The sequence below is a fragment of the Phoenix dactylifera genome, chromosome 4 (genome assembly GCF_009389715.1).
Source record: "Phoenix dactylifera cultivar Barhee BC4 chromosome 4, palm_55x_up_171113_PBpolish2nd_filt_p, whole genome shotgun sequence".
Lineage (NCBI taxonomy): Eukaryota > Viridiplantae > Streptophyta > Magnoliopsida > Arecales > Arecaceae > Phoenix > Phoenix dactylifera.
In genome coordinates this window covers 8,132,799-8,155,196 of record NC_052395.1, presented here as the reverse complement: position 1 = coordinate 8,155,196, position 22,398 = coordinate 8,132,799, and the positions used below count along the sequence as shown (strand labels likewise).

The 22,398-nt window shown below is 39.5% G+C and overlaps 2 protein-coding genes across 10 annotated transcripts; both read left to right on the top strand.

The window, feature by feature from the left end:
- Positions 1-2,774: 2,774 nt before the first annotated feature.
- LOC103714191 (trinucleotide repeat-containing gene 18 protein-like) lies at positions 2,775-8,134 on the top strand. Of its 2 annotated transcripts, none has more exons than XM_008801359.3 (5): positions 2,775-3,070; positions 4,577-5,152; positions 6,567-6,894; positions 7,041-7,118; positions 7,731-8,134. In XM_008801359.3, exons 1-5 carry the CDS (start codon positions 3,063-3,065, stop codon positions 7,779-7,781), a joined length of 1,041 nt encoding a protein of 346 aa, XP_008799581.2. In that variant the 5' UTR covers positions 2,775-3,062; the 3' UTR covers positions 7,782-8,134. The 2 variants fall into 2 exon arrangements, with proteins under 2 accessions (XP_008799581.2, XP_008799580.2); XM_008801358.4 differs by having other exon boundaries at positions 2,790-3,070; positions 4,574-5,152.
- Positions 8,135-13,242: 5,108 nt separating this feature from the next.
- LOC103714194 lies at positions 13,243-21,793 on the top strand. Of its 8 annotated transcripts, none has more exons than XM_017844521.3 (9): positions 13,243-13,341; positions 17,242-17,432; positions 17,516-17,627; positions 17,748-17,830; positions 18,804-18,867; positions 18,993-19,110; positions 19,761-19,915; positions 21,268-21,319; positions 21,421-21,793. In XM_017844521.3, the coding sequence occupies exons 2-9, from the start codon at positions 17,323-17,325 to the stop codon at positions 21,450-21,452; spliced, it is 726 nt and encodes a 241-aa protein (XP_017700010.2). In that variant the 5' UTR covers positions 13,243-13,341; positions 17,242-17,322; the 3' UTR covers positions 21,453-21,793. The 8 variants fall into 8 exon arrangements, with proteins under 8 accessions (XP_017700010.2, XP_017700016.2, XP_038981386.1 ...); XM_039125458.1 differs by having other exon boundaries at positions 13,257-13,341; positions 17,348-17,432; positions 17,511-17,627; XM_039125457.1 differs by having other exon boundaries at positions 13,259-13,341; positions 17,227-17,432; positions 18,804-18,848; positions 18,995-19,110.
- Positions 21,794-22,398: the final 605 nt, after the last annotated feature.

Sequence of the window (22,398 nt, the reverse complement as noted above, 5' to 3'; positions counted from 1 at the left end):
CTTTCCGAGTCCAAGTAGAGATTGGAGAGGATTCCGATCCAACAAATCCGCAATCTCGAATTCTTATATATCATTTCAAGCTGAGGTAAATGGATCTGTGTTTGAAGTGGCTCGCATTTGGGTAGTATGATGTAATGGTGGGGCCACTCCACTGCGTCGCCATTCGGAGGAGAAGCCCATGTTCATCACACGATCAAGATCATCCATTCGGCGTGATACCTCCTACCCATAAGCGTGACAAAAAGATGCCTCTTTTCTAAATATTATTTTTTAAAGAGAACGTTTTTTTAATGAATATCTTTCTAAAAATTAAAATTTGCGTGAATATTTTTTTAAAATTTATATTTATTTCTGTATCCTCACAAAATACTATTTTTTACAAATGTCCCTAATATAATGTTTGTTCTAGCACCATTAATAAAAACTATATTTATTTTAATTAAAAATATAATAAAATTTTGAAATTATTTTTTTGTCCTCCATTATGATCGCTTTATAAATATTTTTTTTTTTGCACATCTATCTATTAAGGATATTTTAGTTATTTTAATTTGAAACTATTAATTTCTTAACTACATTAGATGGCGTGGGTACCTATGTAAAAATAAAAATAAAAAAAAGTATAATAGCAAAACAATTGTTTTACGAGGGAATACATAGAAGTATCAATTTTAGAAGAATATTCATAACATTTTTTTTATTTTTTTTAGCTTTAGGAAAGGGAAGAAGGGGGTGAGGAGAACCTCACCCGTATAGCAACCTCCACTGGGCCCCCTTCCCTGCTAACAGACCAGATGGTGACTCCATCAGGCAAATCAGGCGAAGGGCATCCAGTCTTTGCATTTAATCGACGCCCGCGCATTTCAAATCTGGGCCATCTACCATCTCGGTGGTTATTCATATAAGATTTGATATTTAGAGAGTATTTATTAAAAAAAAAAAGCCACGAGGAAACCCAGCAACATATTGGTTTTTTGCTTCCTCGTTTCCAAATCATGTTTACCAATCCGTCGTTGGTGGTGGGTCCCAAGTCGCGTGCTCCGTCGAATCTAACGTGCGGAGTTACAGTGTCCCGCGGGTGCAAGTAATCCAAAGATGGCACCCCCTTCTACGTCCATGGGAGCAGGTCCATCCGATTTGATTGATTCGCTGCTGAGTTCTTATCAATCTCGATCTCGATCCCTGTCCGTACGTTCGGGCTGTGGTTCCCATATCTTATTAATAAAAATTGAACCCAAATAATCGCGATCCAATTAGAGTCAAACAGCCCGCTCCGCGATTATCGAAGGAAATTATTTGGAAAGAGCCCCGTTTCCCTGAAACAAGGGGAGGGAGGGTATTTAAGTTATTCGCTAGATTTTTCGATCGGACGGCTGGGGAATGGGTTCTTGGATTGCCCTAGAACCGATGGATGGGATTAAAATTAAAATAGAAATAGGTAATCGAGGAAAATAAGTTTAGCCTACAGATCATATTAATCAGATCTAGGCCAAGTTTTGACAGATACCTCGGGTTAACCATGAAATGACAGCCAAGAAAATATCAACTATTCAACGTGTATCGTCCAGCATTACCATCAATTTTTTTTTAAAAAAAATTAAAAACTAAGATTTTTATTTTTATTTTTTAAAAATTTTATCAAAAAAATATGTTTGATTTTTTTTTTTTAAAGACAAGGATCATGGCAAAGGCGAGAAAGAGAGGATGAGGTTGGTGATATCGTGTCGAGGATAAAAAAGAGTTCGAGCAATGATACGGTCAAGCAAGTGGTAAAGAAAAAAGAAATAAAGAATAAGATGGGCGATATGGTCATGGACAAAAGATAGCTTGACATTGTATAGAAAGATGGCCGGCCAGGATCAGAGGCTGAGGATGAGACATGGCAAAAAAAAGGAAGGTTGACAGGAGAGAGGAGAAGGATGAAAATTTGTTTTTTAAAAAAACTGAAAGTAAATTTTTTTTATTCTCACATTTTAAAAAAGAATAAAATTTGTTTAACAAAAAAAATAACTAAATATATTTTCTGCATTAGATTTTATATTTTTAAAATATAAAAAATGATGCCAAAACAGGCGCTAAATCTTAGATTTGTATATTTTTTTAAAATAGATAGAAAATAATGAAATATTAGAGTCTTAGACAATAAGTTTTTTATTATAGAATTTAATCACGGTTGTAATAGGATGATATGACTCGGATTCCATCTTGCCGTGCTTCATGCGAGCAGGTATGATGCGGTTGGTTACGACCATCGGCGCCATCCGCATAATTTTCGCTATTATGTCATGTTTAGAAATAGAAACTTTTTATTTTAAACCGTTATAACGGCCGTTATAGTATGCCGCAGCCAAGTGCTTGTAGAAAAGAGGAGTGGGCTTTCCAATAACCGGTGTGATATTATAGATTGTCAGTTTAGCAAAAATATATCATAGATTGCCACATAAGCGACATAGAGCAACAGCAATTCCATCTGACGGTCACCATAAAGAGTCATACCGAATCGACGGTGATATCTGTTTCAGAAAAGATGGAGGCTGATCTCTCTGATCGCACAGGAATTCCATTAGTAATCCCACGCACGGACCGCAAGCGGGACCTTTCTTATTTCAGAAAAGCCCAGAGCAAACTATTCTAATTTCGAAAATGCCCCTGGGCGTCGGGAGGAAACTAGGGCGGAGCGGGGGAAGGGCATTTCGGAAATTGGATGGCAAGAATTGGGGGTATTATGGGAAGTCCCGTTTCGATAAAGCCGCTATTTTAACCCCATTTCTGCCTCATCGTCCTCGCTGCTGCCTCTGTTCCGCCCTCCTCCTCCCCCTCCCCCTCCCCTATCTCTCTCTTCTTTCCCTGTGCTCCTCTATCTCTAAAGCTATTCTTATCGTATCTCTTCTATAGATTTCTTCTGCTTCTCTGAATCTTTCTCGCATCCAAGTGCCAGAGGTTGAGAGACGAGAACTCCGGTTCTTTGGAGAACGCCATTGATGCGCTTCTCTCGAGAAAGCTATGCGATTTTTCGAGAGTTTTGAACGGCGACCGCTCGGTGAATCCCCTCGGCATTGGACATGATGAGGTTTGCTCAGATCTTTCGCTCTCGCCTCCTCTGTCTCTCCATCTGTCTCTCTGTTTTGGTACTTTTTTATGGCGTTCTAATTTCGAAGGTTTTGGATTCGTTCTCATATGGTCTCCTCGCTTGAGATCGATGTTTTGTTTCTTTTCTTGTTGATAAAGAGATCGCTGGACTGCGGAGGATGGAGGCCTTGAGGGCTTCGCTGGTCGAAGATTGCTTTCTATTCCTGCGGGTCTTTGGTTATAGATCGAGTTTGCTGGGTTTTGGGAGCGAAGAGCCGGTCGGTTCCGGCGCGATTTGCTCCCCCTTTGCCGAATCCGGCTTGGCTTTTCTTGGATTCCGGCAATTCGACTCTCTACCGTTCTTGTTTTAGTTGTTGTTCTTATCGGCTGTGGTTCTGTCATTTGAGGCTTTTGGCTGGAAAAGGAGAGCAAACGTCGGTTCCCGGCGAGCTTTTCTGATCTCCGGCGAGGGTTTTGGATCGCGCTGCTCCCCTGCGGCGCCTTTGTATCGGTTCTTGTTTTCGATTTTCTGGTGGTTTTCCCTGAAGGTCTTATAGTTTCTAGATCGACTAGCGCCGGATTTCGGCCCTATATTGGGAACAAATGGCCTCCGAGGCTTGGTTTTCCTCCGCCTCGTTTTTGGATTTCCGGCGGAGCGTTGCCGGATTTCGGTGTTCCCATGAAGACTGATTGAGAGGCGTATCAGGTTTCCCTCGAATCATTTTGGAGAATTCCAGGGTAGAAGGAAAGCAGGGCTAATATTTAGATGGAAGCCCAGAGCTATTTTTTCCTTATTTTATTCATCTTCTCCTTTGTTTCTGGTTTGACTTTTTCTTGGGATTTAGTCAAATTTGTTTTCCAGTGATGATTGTTGGAGATCTCCGGCGATGGCAGTGGACGGGCTAAGAATTCGCCGGGCGGCCATGCCTGTGGTTGTTCTCCTGTTTTCTTTATTCCTCTTGTACCCTTTTTCTCTTATGTTTTCCCTTCATTAAGCTTTTTTGAAGTGGAGAGATGAGGTTATTGCGGGTGCGGCTGTGTTTCCTTTTCATTTCCTTCTGATTTAGTTCTCAGAAGATTTAAGACCTTGTTTTTTCGTTTGTCTCCCCCTCTTTTACTACCTGCTCTTCTTCTTTACAAGACTAAGATTTGATTGCTTATATTTGATTCTATGGATCGAGTTCTTCGGAGTTCTATTGATCAAATTGATTTTCAACCTTTTTCTTGAGAAATTGCCTAAGAAATCGAGCAAAATCCTCTCCCTGCTGTAACTTTAGCAAGAACCTGGATTTTGCTCATCTAAAGACCTTGATGCTATTTGGTTCTCAAAGAATCTACATTTCTTAATCTTTTCCCTTCTCTGAAAGCTAGATTTGTTGCCTTTTGCCTGAATCCGTCTTCGATCTGCATTTCTGATCATTTTTGATAGCTATGGCGTTAGATCCTTCATATATTGTTAGTTCCGGTGCCATTGATGACCTCGTTTTTCTCTTCTCTTTGTTAGCAGATACAGAGTAAGCCCAGATTGCGTCCCGCTCAGCAATGGAAGGAAGCACAGCCTGAGAGCCTGCAAGGAAGAGGACGCCGACAACGGTGTCCGGACCCCAAACTTTTCCCCCCTCGAAGGCAAACCTTTTAGGCGCTCCGGATCGGGATCGACCGCGCATCAGGACCACCACTTCTCCCATGTCTCGTTCCCCTCCGACCCCTCCCACTCCGAGAATCAACCGCCCTCCTCCTCCTCCTCCGCCGCCGCCGCCTCCACTCCCTCGCCTGTAAAGGCCCAGAGCCACCACCATGAGATCAACGGGGTGTCGCCGGGGGGCGGGGAAGTGCTCCTCCAGTGGGGGCACAACAAGAGATCCCGGGGGTCGAGGGCGGAGAGCCGGGGGGCGGCCGGGGACGATTCCTCGGCCCACTCACGCGTCAAGATCCAGCGGAGATCGGCGGCCGCCGGGTCAGAGAAGCTCGCCGCCGCCGCTGCATCGGCGGCGATGCCCCCGCCCTGTGGGTCCTACACGCGCGGTGCCAATCTCCGCCCCTGCTTGCCCACCCGCGACACCATGACATCTTCGTTCAACAGGTATCCATTTTCAACGCCTCTCCTCTGTCTTCGTTTTTTACACAAAAAAAACGTATTTGATACCTTCTTCTCTGTTTTTTTTTCTACGGTAATCTGTGATTAAGAGGGGAAAGAGCGGATGCTGCCTTTTTGTTGGCTGCCTGGAGCCAAGAAGAATTCGTTCGTTTCTCTCTTTGGCTTTAATTTAGCGGATTTTCATTTTTAAGTCGTGGATTTTCTTTTCTTTCTTTTTTCTAATTCTTCTGGGTTTAGTTGTCGCGAAAACCCTATATGGAGTAAATGCAAGCTGCGTTATTCGGACATAACTTTTGGAGAATATCCCTCTGCATGGGATAGTCTATTTGTAGATATATTTTTTTTTAATTTTTGGTTTGAAAAGATAAGTAGAAGAATTGGTTTTATGATATCTAAGGTTTATTATAAAAATAAAATTACCTTCTTATTTTTAATGTATCTACCGATAGATAGAGAAAAGTGTTATTAAGAGAATTTTTTTTTTATTTGTGATAGAATAAGTGGATTTATTTAACAATACCTTCTCGCGATTTTTTTTTGGATATTTCGTGGGATAACATTCCACTTACTAAACGTAGCTGAGGCAAGAACTTTTGGGTTTTTAGTCTTTAATTACTTGTGCGTGCTTCCACCTTTGAGGTGGAGAGCGAAAAAGTGGGCGTGTTTGATATCATGCTTTGGTTTTTTGTACGTGTGGTTTCGGCTTATTTCCTGTGGGTTTTTATCTCCGATGGTAAGTGGTAAAGTTCTCATAGAAACTGCCTAATTTTTAACTTCGGCTGTCTTAGCTACAGATCTTGATTAGACAGGTGAGGGTTTTGTTTTTTTTAAATACTTTTTGTTCGTTCGTTCGTTGGGTACAGCGATGTTCCTTCTCTCCTTTGGGTCTTATCCCCATCGTTTCCATGTGATAGAAAGCCAGAATCCCACCTATATGATAGCCAAAAGTACCTTGTTGCCCCTATGCCATCCTTCTTTTTTTTTTATTTTTTTTTTCAGTTCACTGGATCTTAACCTGAGTGGTAATTTTGATCTTATCTCTACGGTGTAATCTTCCTCCGCTCTCTGGAAGAAATAATTTGGGCTCAGCAAACCCTAGCTTTTCTTCACTCAGAATTTTTTTTCTTTTATTTTTGGAAATTTCTTTTTTGAGAGTTTAGTAGCTTAATTTGTTGGGAAGGTGTTCGCTATGAGCGGAGGAGAGCTCATCCCCTACCCCGTTTGTATCGCGTCGGCTCGGCACAGTGACAAGGAGAGCTCCTGTGGGCTATAAATATTACCACGTCCCATTTCTTTTGAGTGTCATCGTGGCCGTTCCCTCTTGCCGTTCATTTCTCACCTGCTTTCCTTTCGGACCTCTAAAAAAAAAATTCCCCTCCTCTTTTCTCGCCATGATCAGGGGCGTCGAAGATCGATCGGGCGGCCTGTCGCGATCCGACAAGCGATCCCCGCCTTCCCCGCCGGAGAAGGCCCACAGGACGGCCCCCAACGGCACCGCCACGGACGCCAACCCGGCGGGCTCGAAGCCGCCGTCCGACCAGGAGACAGGCGGCAGCAACGCGGCCGCCCCCACGGTGGAGAAGTTGAACCTGGAGCACTTCGAGTGGCCCAGGATCTACATCTCCCTCTCGAGAAAGGAGAAAGAGGACGATTTTTTGGCCATGAAGGGCACCAAGCTCCCCCAGCGCCCCAAGAAACGGGCCAAGAACATCGATAAAGCCCTCCAGGTTTCCATCCATTCCGTTACCTCTTTGTTCTATTTCTTGTAATTGGAATCTACACCAAATTTATCTTCGCATTTTGTTACTTATTTATATTTATTTTATCTCTATGGTCTTCTCTAATTTGTTATATGTTTCTGGCGTGGGTGCAGTATTGTTTTCCAGGGATGTGGCTTTCGGACTTGACGAGAGGCCGATATGAAGTCAGGGAGAAGAAATGCGTGAAGAAGGTATTAATTATTATTATGATTTTTTTTTTTAACCTTCTTTGCTTGAATCTTCTGGTCCTGATTTATTATTATTTACACTGCTTCTACTTTAATAATAATACTACTGAACTATAAGGTACATGGACTTCTGGTGTCTAGCGCTATAACCGTCCTGTGACCTAACGAGTAATAAGAGGGCCTTTTGGAGCTTTCCTGGATGCTCCGCAACTCTGTGCTATTATTGCAGCCGTCCGATCGATTGGCCCCTTACCACGCTTTATTTCTTTTGCTTTTCCTTTGTTTTTTTTTTGTAAGGCCGGAGGACAAATAAAATGATTAAAATAATTTTGAATAAAAGGGTTGTGGGGAGATAATTGGTTGGCTTTCCCTGTCACGTGGGGCCTTGTTGTTTGGTGAGTGGTGTCCTCATCGATGGTCTCAATTAATAAAGGGTTCCTCCCCTTTTCTTTCCCCTTCGGCCTTTTGGTTTTCCCCTTCCCTCTGGGGCCCAAACACGGTTCCCCCCAGAGATGTTTTGTTATTATTATAATTATTATTATTATTTCGTTATTGTTATTTTATTTTGGAATATTGTGGGTGGCCGCAATAAATTTTTGCTGGTTTTGATTGCAGAAGCGGAGAGGGTTGAAGGGAATGGAGAGCATGGACAGTGATTCGGAGTAGTGATGGAGATGAATAAGAAAAATAAGAATCCGAAGCCAAGGCCGAAGAGAGAAAATTAAGGGGAAAAAGAGGAAGCGAAGATCGGTCGGTGGAGCATTTTGCTATGCTTTTGTTTTGAAGGTTCTCCTCCCAAGATGCTCTAAGTTTGGCATCTTGCTGTTTCTTGCCTATTTTTCTTCCCTTAAATCTTTGGCTTTTTTTTTTGTTGTTGTTGTTTTTTGTCTTCTTTAATCTTCTTGGTTGTTCTCTCAAGTGGATGAAGGAGCCGTTTAGCCCTTTCAATCCTCGAGTTATTGTACAGATCTTCCGTTCCCATTTTAATGAGAAGAAATTCATCGAATGCAATTAAAACAGTGTGGCTTCTTTAACGCATGTGATGCCTGTAGGTAAACTTTGCACGGGTTTGGATTTATTTTCTCCCTCTCTTTTTTTTCCTCCCTTCAAGGAGTCTTCTGGGACCTGAAGTAGGGGAGTGGGTAAAGCACTCCGAGCCCTAAACGGGGACTTCGTCTGTTCTTCTTCGCTTCTTCAATGGGATTGGGCTTATCTGTTTGACTGAGAATCAGCTGCCTGGTTTTGGACTTTTCCAACGCGTCCAACCTCGCATGCAAGTCAAGCCAGCGACAAGTTACAGTGTCGGACAAGTTTGTTGACATTTATCTGGAATAATTTATCCGCATCCCTCGGATTGTGAGGATAGGCTAGTCTGAATGCTGGGTCAACAAAGATAAATAACTTGAGTAGTTTTAATTCCGAGTTGCAACCCCTGCAATCTTTTTCCTTTCTGGTGGCGGGTCCCCGACCTGTCAAGTAAGGGCCTGGACCAGGCTCCGTCTCCTACCAATCTCTTCCAAAATTTTTATAAAATACAGATCCGAGCTTGATTGGATCAGCCCAAGATATCCATTTGGGCCAAAAACTGACCGGTCTGAACTTGATTAAAGCTTCCTGTTTCACAAGAGTCGCTCAAATGTTTCCATTCAAGTATAATCTAACATTAAAGTTTCATGTAAAGGGCAGAATTTAAAAAAAATGAATTTAATCATATGGTTAGCCATTTGTTATGCTTAAGTTTGATCCCAAGCTCAAGGACGACTCCTCTGCCTCGGCTGAACCTCCAGTACCATTCAAGTATAATCTAACATTAAAGTTTCATATGAAGGGCAAAAACGAAAAAAAAAAGAATTTAATCATATGTTAACCATTTGTCATGCTTAAGTTTGATCCCAAGCTCAAGTACTCCTCCTCCTCTGCCTCGGCTGAACCTCCAGTACCATTCAAGTATAATCTAACATTAAAGTTTCATATAGAGGGCAAAAACAAAAAAAAAAAATGAATTTAATCATATGGTTAACCATTTGTTATGCATAAGCTTGATCCCAAGCTCAGGTACTCCTCCTCTGCCTCGGTTGAACCTTCAGTACCATTCAAGTATAATCTAACATTAAAGTTTCATATAGAGAGCAAAAACAAAATTAACCATTTGTTGTTCTTAAGTTTGATCCCAAGCTTAAGTACTCCTCCTCCTCCTCTGCCCTTGCTGAACCTCCAGCATCAGCCACGCTGACCCCACCTTCGAGAATCGACTGGCCCAGCTCTGACTCAAGTACTAGAGTGACATTGGGATGAAGGTGGAGCAATGGCAGCGACGAGAACAAGGTGATGTTGCCCCCGATGCCGCTCGAGGAGGCTTTGGTAGCGGGTGGGGCTAGCGGTAGAGGTGGGCTTTGGTCCCATCAGCGAGTGGCTCAACCGGAGGGTAGCTAGGCTAGTCGGGTATTAGACATTAAGGTGGAGCAATAGAAAAATCAAAGAAAACCGAAGATGAAAGAGACCGAGGAGAAAGATCACGGTATGTCAGGTCCTGAATGGAACTACAGTCAGCCAATGATAGAGGGGTCACCTCCTCCTTGATTGGACCGAGGACTGGTGACTTGCAACGAGGGACAGGCTTCAGAGATTGCCGGATTGGACTTTAGAGTGGTGGTGGAGGCGGAGAGATGAGAAGCCGAGGAGAAGTGGAGAACTCTCAGCCCTAACGGAGTTTTAATTTGCGATCGATCGGGTCTCTTCGAGAAAAAAATGGACCCGAGAAACCCATTATGGACAAATTTATTTTGGAATGAGCCCTAAATGTCTAATACGCCTTGTTGGGGGAAAAATCCAAGTCATACCGCCACGGAGGCGCTCGGCGAAAGTCACAGGGACAAGGCTCTCTCCCTCTGGCTCTAATCTCTCTCTCGCTCCCCCCTCCTTCCTCATATAGACTTCTTGCTGACTTAAGCATCGGAGGGCCGGTGCCGGACTGCCCGGCCACCGGCTTCTTGCAGGCCTCTGGGAAGACGCAGCTCGCCGACAAGCCGCCGTCCGCCACTCAGGCAGCGGAGCCTCCCCCTTCCAGCCGACGGTCGCCCCGGGTCCAATTTCCAGCAACACGTACCTACCTAATCATCTGCATTTTTTCCTTCTTCGTATTTTATGGTGCCTCTCTACTACTTTCCCATCGTGGGCATTTCTTCCCACCACCTCTTCTTATTCCTCAATTTAATCATAAATTTTGAGACTTTCTTCTAGTATTTATTATTTTATTTGCATAAATTTTATTTTTTATCTAAAAATAAATATGATATGTGCGCGTGTGCCGCCGCATTTGAGTTACAACAACGTTATCGACGACACTCCAAAGAAATGCCGCAAGGTGTAGAAGTATTATTGTTTTCAGGGCAGCACAAGTTGTTTATGTAGCTAAAAAGAGTAGAAGCCCTTTTTTTTCTTTTTTTTTCTTTTTTTTTTTTTTGCTATAATGGCCGATCATCCAACTCTAAAATAGGTGCAGCCAACAGAATCATAAGTGAAAAAATAGCCTAAAAATGAAGGAGGAGTCTCTTGTTGTGTCCAAAGGTTCTCTCTAGAATGTTGGGCGGCGTAGGTGGCAATCTAGTCTGCCGTTTTGTTCGCTTTTCGGTATATATGTACAGCCTAAAAGGTAATGCACTCTCCGCCAACCGACGATGTCGTAAGGAAGAGGGGATTTCTCCCCTATCCGCCCCTCCCGCTAAGTCTTGTTGGAAAGATACGACGGCTAAACGTACAAATTTTCCCTGCGACGAGAGATTTGTGTTGCTGGAAATTGGACTTGGGGGCGGCCGTCGGCTGAGGAGGAGGAGCTCCGGGAGGGCTTGGCGAACGGCGGTGATCCAGCGATGTGCGGCGTCCTCCGGGGGACCTGCAAAAAGCCGGTGGCCGAGCTGTCCGGCGCCGGCCCTCCGACGCTCAAGTCAATTAGGGCAAGTGTATGAACGGAGGTAGTAGTTAGGATTTTTCTTCCCCCCTCAAAATGGAGAAATTCCCCTTTTATAGAGGGGGTTGGGTTACCTGTGATGTGATGGGGCAAACAGCATTTCGTACAATTGGGCATGCGGTAGAAATTAATACTCGATCGTGTGAGTCAATGCTGTTACTACAGGAGATTAGGCCAAAGCTCTCAAGCTCTTGTGGAGTCATGCTATCATTCGTAGCCAAGCGGGCTTGCTGTAAGAGGCTTGATGTCCGTAGGCAACCGAAGCCATACGCTTTAATTGTTGAGTGAGCTGAGTGCCTGCAGAGGCCACACACATTAATTGTTGACGAGGACAAAGTGTGGTCTTTCGGTCGCGCCGCAGAGGGGGAATGTGACCTCAGCGCGTAAGTCGGACGTCTCCGGGTTGGTGGAAGCGTTCGGCTGCTTCCGGGTCGGAGGGGGTCTGCTCGGTCGGCCCCTGCTCGGCCGGGCGTAGCGACATTCCCCTTCCGCCCCCCCCCCCCCCCCCCCCCCCCCCAACAATTTGGAAATACAAACGCGTATCTAGTTATGCCTTTTCTGCAGCCTGGTATTCGAGGAAGACACCCACCCTTGGCTCCGTTTGGGATATGCCAAGTTTGCTGTTCCGTCCAATCATAAATAGCACATCATTATTTATTTATTCTATTATTGCATCCTGTCATAATCCTCTTGCATTCCTTAGGGCAAATTAGTTTCAGGAAGTGTGGCCCTCTTTGGCAGGATCAAGCAGTATGGGTTTAGTCACGTAGACTGGGAGATACAATGACTTCTTCTTTCTGAAACCAAAATAAAAAAAAGGAAGCAAAAATCTCTCCTCAGCCCATGACTACAATTTGACAATATGACAATTTGGTTTGTGTCATCTTTTGTTTACATTTTAATCTTTAATGCATAAACCATACAACTTGTATCTAAGTATATACATGCTTATGCTTTTTTTTCTTTTATATATCTTTCAATACCTATTTTATACATAACTTGTCATAATGCACGTATCCATACATGTGGCTACTATTAATTAGATATTTTCCATATAAGATGAATTATAAAAAGATACTATTAATTAGATATTTTCCATATAAGATGAATTATAAAAAGACTTAAGCGTGGATTAGATGCTAATATGTTTTTTTATAAAATTATTTAAGATTTGTTTAGTATACTATATTATCAATTTTGATGAGTTTTGCTATAACCAACAAATCATTTATGAATTCAATCAATGTTTTAATTTTTTTTGTATTATTTTAGTATTATTTAAATCTCTGTGAAAGAAATCTAACGGTGACTACGGAAATTGAGAAGTTAGAAATTATAACTTATTATCTACATGGATCGAGGACTAAGAAAACTAAACAACCATCGATATGAAGAAATGAAGGACAAAACTTTGCCCGACAGATCAGTGATAGGTAAGTGCCCACATAAGTAGAAGTGAACTAAGCACCTTTATTTTATTTTTTGTAGAAAGCTTAGTACTCATTTGGTTGGTAGGAAGAGGAGGAAAAAAGTGTAATCAATATGAAAATAAAGAAATGCCTTATATTTAGTTGGAGTTTTCAAAAAAAAAAAAAAAGATAGAAAAGTAGATTTTTCATGAAAATAAGAATATCATATTTTATAAAAAAGAAAAACTCATATGGGACATCGAAAAACCTAATTTCCATGGCTGAAAATTAAGATATATATATATTTAAAATTACTTTTTAAGCTTTTAAATAGAATAAACTAAGGTTTTTTTAAAGAAAATAATAAATATTTTACATAATTTTTAAAAAAAAGTAGATGCTCATTCAAACATAATTTTTTTTTTCAGATGTTTTATATTCAGATATTAGTTTTTCAAAAAAATATTTCAGCAAAGATTTTTTTTTTTTTTTCTGGTGGGATAAAGCAAATGAACCATTTTTAAGATGCGCAGCACCCTGTGAGACGCTTGATGTGATTTTAGCCAAAGGTGGTCCCAGGATGATGCCATCTGTTCCTGTCGCATTGCGCTCCCAGTAGCCCAGCATGCCGGGGAACACCTGATCTCGTTCGCCTTCTGATTCCCCCGCCCCACAGACAAAGCCGTGTACGTCTCACCAAGTGGGCGGACAGGACGGGGCATAACCGTCTTTTTCCCGCCAGACTTCCCGACCCGATACTGACCCCTGGGAAACGCCTTTCTCAAAAAGCAGCACCGAAGAAGAATCCAAGAACTCCGACGGCACCTGCAAACGAAAAACCCTAGCCCAGGTTTGGCTCTTTCCCTTCTTAATTCTTTCCTTAATTTGTTTATAATTCGTTGTTATCGAAATTATCGTAGATTAACTGTCAATGCTTATTTTCCCTCCGTTTTTTTTTTCTGCTGTTGCTTTCTGTTGAGATCAACGGGGATTCCATATTTCCATTCTCTTGTTATGAGCTTGTCTAGCTTTAGGGATCGGGGGTCGAGTTTGGATTCTAGGTCGATCGATGAATTTGGTATCGGCACCGAATCTGAATTGCATGTATTAGCAGCTGCGCATGTTTGCTGGGGATTTTGATCTCTTTGGTGTTTATGGTTTTGATTTGGGGTGGCTCGATGTTGCTGGTCTTGGGAGTTTTCGGAAATCGGAACTGCAAGGATTTATGTTATTGAATGTTTTGCTAGGATGGTTGATAAATGTTAAGAGTGATCCTGGTAATCTATGAGTAAATATTCTTATAGTATTGCTTTCTGTTAAGAGAAAAGATATTTAATTTCTTTTTCTTCGATTGGTGCAACCAGATTTGCATTTGCGATCTTTATACCGAGCTACTTCTTGATAAACAATCAGAATTTATGGCGGTATTAAGACAGCGTGGCACCAAAAAGAAAAAAGGCAATAAGATGTAATTATTTTATGTTTAGGAAAGGAAAAGGCATCCTTGAACCTTATTGATTCCTCCAGATGCATTTGATTTGTGCCAATCAGTTATGGCGAACATAGAGAAGAAAACATGTTTTGCCTTTAAATAGAAACAGTGGAGGAGAGATGAGGAAAGACATAAAGGATTGAAGCAGACTGAGACAAAGAAAGAAGAGGGGGGCTAATATAGAGCCAATATACGAGGGCTACTAAGCCATTCTAAAGCAAAGATATCTACTCCTAGTGACTCTGGAAGTGACTTAGTCCATTATTTGACCAATTTAGTAACTTCTGACATGTGCAATCTTCAAATATGACATTTTAAAGATGATAAGATCTTGATTTCCACTTTGAATGAATTAATGAAAACTATGTACTATAATTTAACGTAGTTCTTGATGATCTATTTCTCTTTCAATATCTTGATATCATTTTCATTCTAATGAATATCTGGAGAAACACTGATGAGAGCCTAAATTGAAATTCTGAAAAATCTAATAATCTTCTAGTTTGCATCATTTCACTTTCGTGCTATCAAATGAAAGTTGGGCAGCTGATCCATCTTTAAAAAAACTAGATGATCATGATTTTAAATGCTCATTTCATTGAATTTTACAGCAGGATGGAATCTCCAAATAAAGGTTATCATAATGGATATGAAAACCAAATTAGGAATTTTAGTAGTCTTTTTGGAGAAGGCATGACATGCGCACTCCAGCTGAACTGCTTAAGACTTCAACACACCCGCATGGTATATGGATTCTAATGCACCAGGCAATAAGCATACGTGAATTTTCAGTGCTTATTCTACAAGATGAACCATCGAAATCAGTTGTCGAAGGGATCATAACAACAACATGGCTATTGAAGGACAACAAAATGCGTCAATATTAATCTGAGGCCATTTTAGTCATGATATTTCATACAGTATTCTGTCTAATCAGATAGGATCTCTACAGAATGTTTGTTTCTGATTTCAGTGATATGATAAAAGTTAGTTTCAATTTTTCATAAAATATGGGCCCATTACTGCTTCAGAAGGTATTGAATCAGAACACTCTTGGATCCCAATTTGGCAATTTGCAATTTGACAAAAAAAATCAACTTCATGCAAGGTCCGCCGAAACGGTACCGAGACCCGGTTCAAATTTTTCGATGATTTTAATTAATTGGTAATCAATCAAATTTGAGTGTTTCAAGTTTAATTAATTGGTAATCAATCTTTTTCAATCTTTTCAATGATTTTAAGTTTAATTTGATTTTTTTTTTCTTTTCTGATGTTTCTATGATTCCGATTTAACCTAAATGATGCATCTTGTTATTTTAAAGTGATACAAAATATAAAATAATTAGTGAGATATTGCATACTATAAGAAGCAACATGAAATATCCTAAAATCAACTAGTGAGATGAAAAGTATAAAAAATACAATTAATTACATATATTTAAAGTACAACATTCATTCCGATATTTAAAATCTCGTCAAGTGGCGATGACTCTCATAGATATCTAGATCATTTTCATAATCAGAAGGCACATCAGCCCACCCCTTTAATCAAGCAGTGTTGTAGTCTTGTATGTTCATCCCATAAGTAACACGCTCTGGGTTATAAGCACTCTCGAATCTCTCGCTGAAGCTCTGGCTCTAAGAGGTGCCCTCTGGCTGATAAAACGGCTGTAAAGGGGCCATCCGAATAAACTAGTAACAAAATTCGACTCGTATGATGCTCCCCGGATCTTAATTTTATAACGATGAAGATATTTTTTTACCTCAGAAAATACATTTGATTTATCTAATGCATAATACTATTTTTTCATATTTTTTATTCATATATATATTTTTAATAATTTTTAAATTTTAAAATATGTTTAAATATCATAAATTCTGAAAAATATATTTTTATTTCAGAAAATACTTCTGAAATATGTATTAAGTATTACTATTTTTCATAATTTTTGGTGTTAATTATATATTTTTAATCATTTTTTAGATTAAAAAATAATTTTTAAATATAAATATTTGAAAAAATTAATTTCAGCTCAGATGAATGTAGAACCCAATAATGGATGCTACATATATTTTTTAAACCTGTGGGCATGCATCAAAGGTTACCTATTTTTCACTTTTTTCTAAATTTAGGCCTAGGCCACTATGTGGATGATCGCCTCAAAACTTAAATAAATGGATAACAAATTTTTCTGAAGAGTAGCTTGCATACCCCTAAATAAGCTTCTAATTTTATATTTTTTTTGAATTATTATTATTATTATTATTATTATTATTTTTATTTTTTAATCTAAAAATACATTTTTAATTTTTAAAAATTATATATAATTTAGAAATTAAAAATTTTTATGTCATTGTGTAGATCATGTATAGATCTACAACATATCATAAAATCAAGCTAAAATTGAAAATTTTGGCATGATCTTCTCCTATTTTGTAAATTTCGAGCTAAAAGAAATAGAAAAAATGAGATAGGAGTGATGAAGCATACCTTATTTATTTCTTCAATCGTGCTGAATCGGTGTGATTTTTGCCATGGTGGAAAGAGGGAGAGCTGGAGAGGTTTAGAAAGAGAGCAAGGATGTTGGGAAGGCCGGTTCCCAACAACCTTTTGTCACAAAACAAAGAGGGGGGGGGGTGGGCAGTTCCAAATGGTTCCGGCCGATTCATGACCGGAACTGGTTTGCACCGAGCTCGAACGGAACCGGCCGGTTCGGGGCCGGTTCTAGCTAGTTCAGTCTGGTTCTAGCCGTTTTTGGCCGGTTCGGGACCGGTCCCGATTTTAATAGCCAAACCTTCCCGGTCTACCGGGTGGGCTCGGTACAGACCGATTCGGCCCGGTTCGGCCCGGTTCGGCCAACCTTGACTTCATGAATTCTGGTATCTACACATACAAATTTAGTTTAACATATTTATTTCATCAATGCTTGTTGACTTTTTGATCTAGTTGATTTGACATTACTTGTCTTGATAACATCAACAGTTTATGCTGCTTTTGGTACTGTACTTTTGTGTTGTCTTAACTAATAATTGGTCCCTCACCTGACAGAAAATTAAATAGTGTCTTTGCATTCAAATGTAATGGTTAATCTTAAAGTTCCTTTTTTTCTTCGGTATTGTCACTTGAAAGTTCACAGACTAAATTTGTCATCCCAATAACCATTGTTTGATTTTTTTGGTTACATATGATAAATTGATATTTGCAAATAGAGGGAAGTGTGAAAACTGATTTGTGCCTGTTAGATACTCTTCCTGCAGTTGTAAGCAACGCAATACACTTTTAGATGCTCGATTTTACGTTCAAATTTAGACACCCCTATGCAAAAGTGAGTTGGCTTAATGGATGATGTTTATGGAAAAATAGAGGTTTTCCCGGAGTACTTCCAGGCCAGAAAAGCATCTGATGACTGTCTACAGACAAGGAATCCAAGGACTGATCATTCATTGAGGTTTAAGTTATATCTGGGATAACATGAGCATATTTTAAATTTATTCACCTTTAATGATGTTATAGCATCTGTTTCTAGTACAGATCTTGTAGCCACTCGCCGGCTGTAAAAAGAGTGATGGGAGCTGCATCTTTGCTGAACTTTTTTTCTCTACCACGTCTTCATTGGTCATCTGGCAGTGATGATGATGATAAGGTTACCTGAGTGCACAGCTTACATATATACATGCATGCTCGGATGCATACATGCATATATTTCTACTTGTTGCTAATTATTTTATGTCATCTTATTGAGATGGTGGTTTTCATTTTACAGATTGTGCTGACTAAAGCTGAAGTAGAATCACTTCAATCTGAAATTGCAGATGCGGAAGAAAGAGAAGCTCATCTGAAAGCTCAGTAAGATATACTACGTGTTTGTATTTGTATTTGAGAAAAATCTATGTTCAGTGACTTTGTTGGGTATTCTGCTTTGCATATTCTGGATCTTTATCTTCACGTATGGGTCCTTATGGTAATTTTCTGAAATTCAGTTTTGGAAGTGATTTTTTGAGATGGAAAGACCAGGTTTGCTGTTCTCTTAGAAATATTCATGCAAGACTTCTGAGATTTAAATCTGAGACTAAATTTTTCTCTAACTTTAGGTTTTTTAGCATCTTATGGTAGTTAAACTGGACAGGTAACATAGCCTCAGTGTTGTGTTAGTCTTACTTTTAAACATAGATATAATTGGTGTGCATCTGTTATTTTATCTTCATTCACAACTCTACTGTTACACAATGCATGACATCAATTACCAACTACGAAAAGCTACATTCATAGAAAAGAGATCGTGATTGTATGTTTGAATGACTTGATTCCTCTCTTTTTCTTTCTTTCTTTCTTTTTTTGGTTATGGGGATTATTCAACATTCAAATTAGATGTTTTGAATATAGATTCTAAACTTGAAGAGTTGAAGGTTCTTTGCTGCTTGTGGCTATTCTTTTAACCTGATTGAATCCATCCTCTCCTTCCACTTTGCATTCTCTTCCTTCCCTAACAAGGACCTCCATAGTGTTAATTTGCCATGTATTGGGTTAGGGCCTGGCTATCCCAGGTCATCTTGATTCTTCCCATGTTGCCTGTGATTCCTCATCCCCTTGCAGCACCATCGCTCTTCTACCACTTCTGTATATTATTGACTGGAACCGTATCTCTACCATCTCTCCCTCTTTGCTCTTCAAGCCACTTCCTTTTATGAGGCGTCATCTTTTTTGTAATCACTGTAGTGCCTAAATCACCTTACTCCCTGCATCATGACTTCTTTCGAACCTAATATCCTGTTTTTGAAAGTTTATCTGCTCATTCTCTTGACATTTGTATTATGTCCAGGTTGGAACATCTTGATGAAGTTTTGAGGTCTGCACGACATTCTGGGTATCTCTATATTCGAACTGTACTGTCCACTTAACCTCAGATTGGTTATCTTATATCCCTTTCATATTTTCTGTAACTGCATATGCATTCCTCTGATGTGTGGTAAACTGGTACTACTTATTTGTCTTCCACCTACTTACATAGAGATGGACACAACTTCCTGGAGAACCACCTATTATAGATGATGCAGAAGTTGATGATTGGCTTTCACGCTTTGTTGTTCTTCAAGGGTCATGCATCTTCTATTATCTCAAATCTACAGGTATGATCCTTCTCCTAGTCAAAAATATGTTAATTCTTCTCCAACTCATGCACGTAAGACAGGCATGTTTGAAGATCTTGAGCTACTATAAAGATGTTGAGCGTAGAAAGCATATTAAAAAACTAGTTACCTTGTAGGAGTTCAGATGACTCATCAGCATAGAAAGCATACTAAAAAAAATATAGTTACCTTGTAGAAGTTCAGTTGATTCATATATTACTGAAATTGTCTACAACCATTTTTTATCTGGAAAATTTTGCTGGCAAGGAGAGAACAGTTGAAAGCTCTGGTATGAAACCATGTTGCTTCTATGTTGTGTGCACAGCATTTTGAATGAGGAAATGTACAATGTGGCACACAACCTATAATATTTGAACTGAAGACTTGTGATGACAATAGTTTTTCGATTGATGGTATTAGGAATCAATATTGTTGCATTGTCATTGTTCTGGTGGATTGGGGTTATCTTTAGGTTACTGAAATGCAAGTTTCCAATCAGATAGGACAGTAGGGATCTGTGTGTTGTGTAGTGGTTTTAGCCTTGCAATTGACAATATCCATGGTCTTCCAGGGAAAAAAAAACAATATATGCATTAATTATTTCCAGACGCAGCTCATTGGCTGGTGCTTTTAAATTTTTTTTTGTGCAGATTTGAGCCCTCAAGACTCCACACTATTATCTGATGTTGTTGAAGTTGGGTCATTGCCAAGCTTCATACAAGAAGATGAGCAAAAAAGATATTCATTTTACATTTTGACTTGTCATGGATTGCGATTTGAATGCTCAAGTGCTTCCAAAATACAGGTATATCCTATTTTTTAGGCTATTAGTTGACAACTGTTATTTTTCAACATCCAAATTTTCTTTCGTTAGCTGTAAAAGGTTTCTGTATTTTTCATTGATGAGGCATAAGCCTTATATTCCCATATCCAGAAGTAACTGAAATGACTATAAAAATGTAAAGGCTGTGCATTTGTGTTTTTGGACTTGGTAATGTTTGGTCAGGGTAACATACCCCTTGCAACAATTAAGCACAAGTTTTAGTGGTTTCTGTCAAATAACATGTATTATGATGCTAGATATGTAAATTAAATCCATGCATAATGTCACATATATTTCTGTCTATTATAAAAGGTGCTGATTTATTTCTCTCCGTTTTTTTCATGACTCATTCACTGGGTTAAGTCGCCCCCATAACAACAGTGATAGGTATTTATAAGAGTAGGTTTCTTTCCCCATTCCTATTCAAGCCTAGTTTTGGGCGAAGCCAAGTATGGGCCTATTTCTATTGGCTTGATAATGTTGAATCAAGCTAAAATCAATTCAAGCATGTCTCAAGTTTAATTAAAGTTTAAAATGTTTCTAACCATTTAAATAATGCACCAGTCAACGCCTTAATCATCAGAATTCAGGAAACAAATGTGAAATATGCAATCAAATGTATCATTACTCCCCAAAATATAATACTAACCGAGCCATCACTTAAAGTTTTTATGTGGTATCAGTCAATGAAGCATTTAGTATCACCCAGTTTTGAGCCTTACTTTAGCTGGGCCTGATCAAGCCTGAGAATCAAGTTTAAGCTCAGGTCAATTAACTTTGAGCTGAACCTGATTGAGCTTATTCTTGAGCTGAGCTGAAGCCAAACTGAAGCTGCTCAGATCAATTGACCACTCTATTGTTGTTGTCACCTTTTGGCATTTATTTGATCTCCTCGGTTGATATTCGTTCTATCCTTTTATCCTGTTACTGGGATAATTGTTAATGGAGTTAAAAAAAAAAGTAAATTGAAAAATGCAACCATCCTCTCCATGTCAATATCAGAAAATCTATTATTTGTGAGTTTATGTAGAACCTCTTAGTTTTAAAATTCATCTGAAATTTAACATACCAATAGAGACACGTTGTTTCTTGTATTGAATTGTATTCTCGTTTCTTCCCCTTCATCAATAACCTAGCTATTATGGCCATTTTTCTTTTTTTGGAAAGAATAACTTTTCTTGCATGTTATCAATCATCAAATTGGTAAGCCTTAATTTTGATGACTGGCTTACATCACCATTTGATTGCAATGTTCGAGTGAAAAATCAATATGAATCTACTCTGAACATCTTAGCATTCAATATTTAAGAAATTTCTCTTTTGGCTTGTTTAAGGTGCTAGGACACCTCAGAAGATTTGCAGCCATCATTTATTCTCTTGGACTGGGTACCTTAATATACAGATTGGTAGTAATATAAATGTTGTATAGACTGAACTGTCCTTTGCTACTTCCACCTTGTAATTCTGTAAGTATTCTCTGTTTTCAGGTGGATTCATGGTTGGCAGCGTTAAGAGCTGACTGCAAGTTTGAATCTGACGTGACATCCCAGGACTCTGTCAAATCATAGCTGGTGCATATGATGTTGTGATCATTGTAAATAACTTAGTGAGAGCTTGGATTTAACTGCGGGTTTTATATTGTTGTGCAATAATGGTGTTTGTACAACTGAGATTAGCAATATTTTTTTTAGAAACATGACTAAGCATAGCAATGTAATGGTCCAGATGTGTAAGCACATCCTTTTCTAACCAGCTATGTGAGATATGATTTACCAATAGTGTTTTTGGAGAAAGGGTGTTCAAGTGCTCTGATTTATCAATAGTTATTTGTACAAACCAATGCATATCCTTCAAGTCCTCTGATTGGTGTCTTTGCATTCATTCATTTATACCAATCTTTATAATCTTTACATTCTAAGATTTGTATGGTGGAACTATGGAATGATGGAAAATAACCACAACTAGGAGTTGGCATTTGTTCACATGGCTGATGAAGGTTTGGAATTTCTCTACTTTTTGCTTGTTAATAATTGGTTCCTTTTTAGCAGGGATTAAGAATTAGCCTGTGTTCTGTATACAGCTTTGTCAGGCTAGACTTGGGTATACATTATTGATTAGACGAAAGCAAGAGGAACCTTCATTCACTTCCAGTTGATGATTGTTGCTCCATAAGGAGAAACCGGCATGAGACTGCTTGCGAAGTACCAATCCCTGTCCAGCCTCACAGAGCGCCAAAATGATGTCGAAATTGGTGAATTGAGGGAAAGAAATGAGGGGGGAAAAACAAAAGAGTAGATAAACTGTGGTGATCAATTCTTTGCCAACAACCATTTTAAGAATTTTAGATAATTCTTTTCTGCTTCACAATTTTCATGCATGCGAGGTGCAAGCTTTATACTTCCATATGTTGACCCAAAGATCTTTCGGTAACTGCCCATATATTTATTCGTGCACTGGTTTGATAG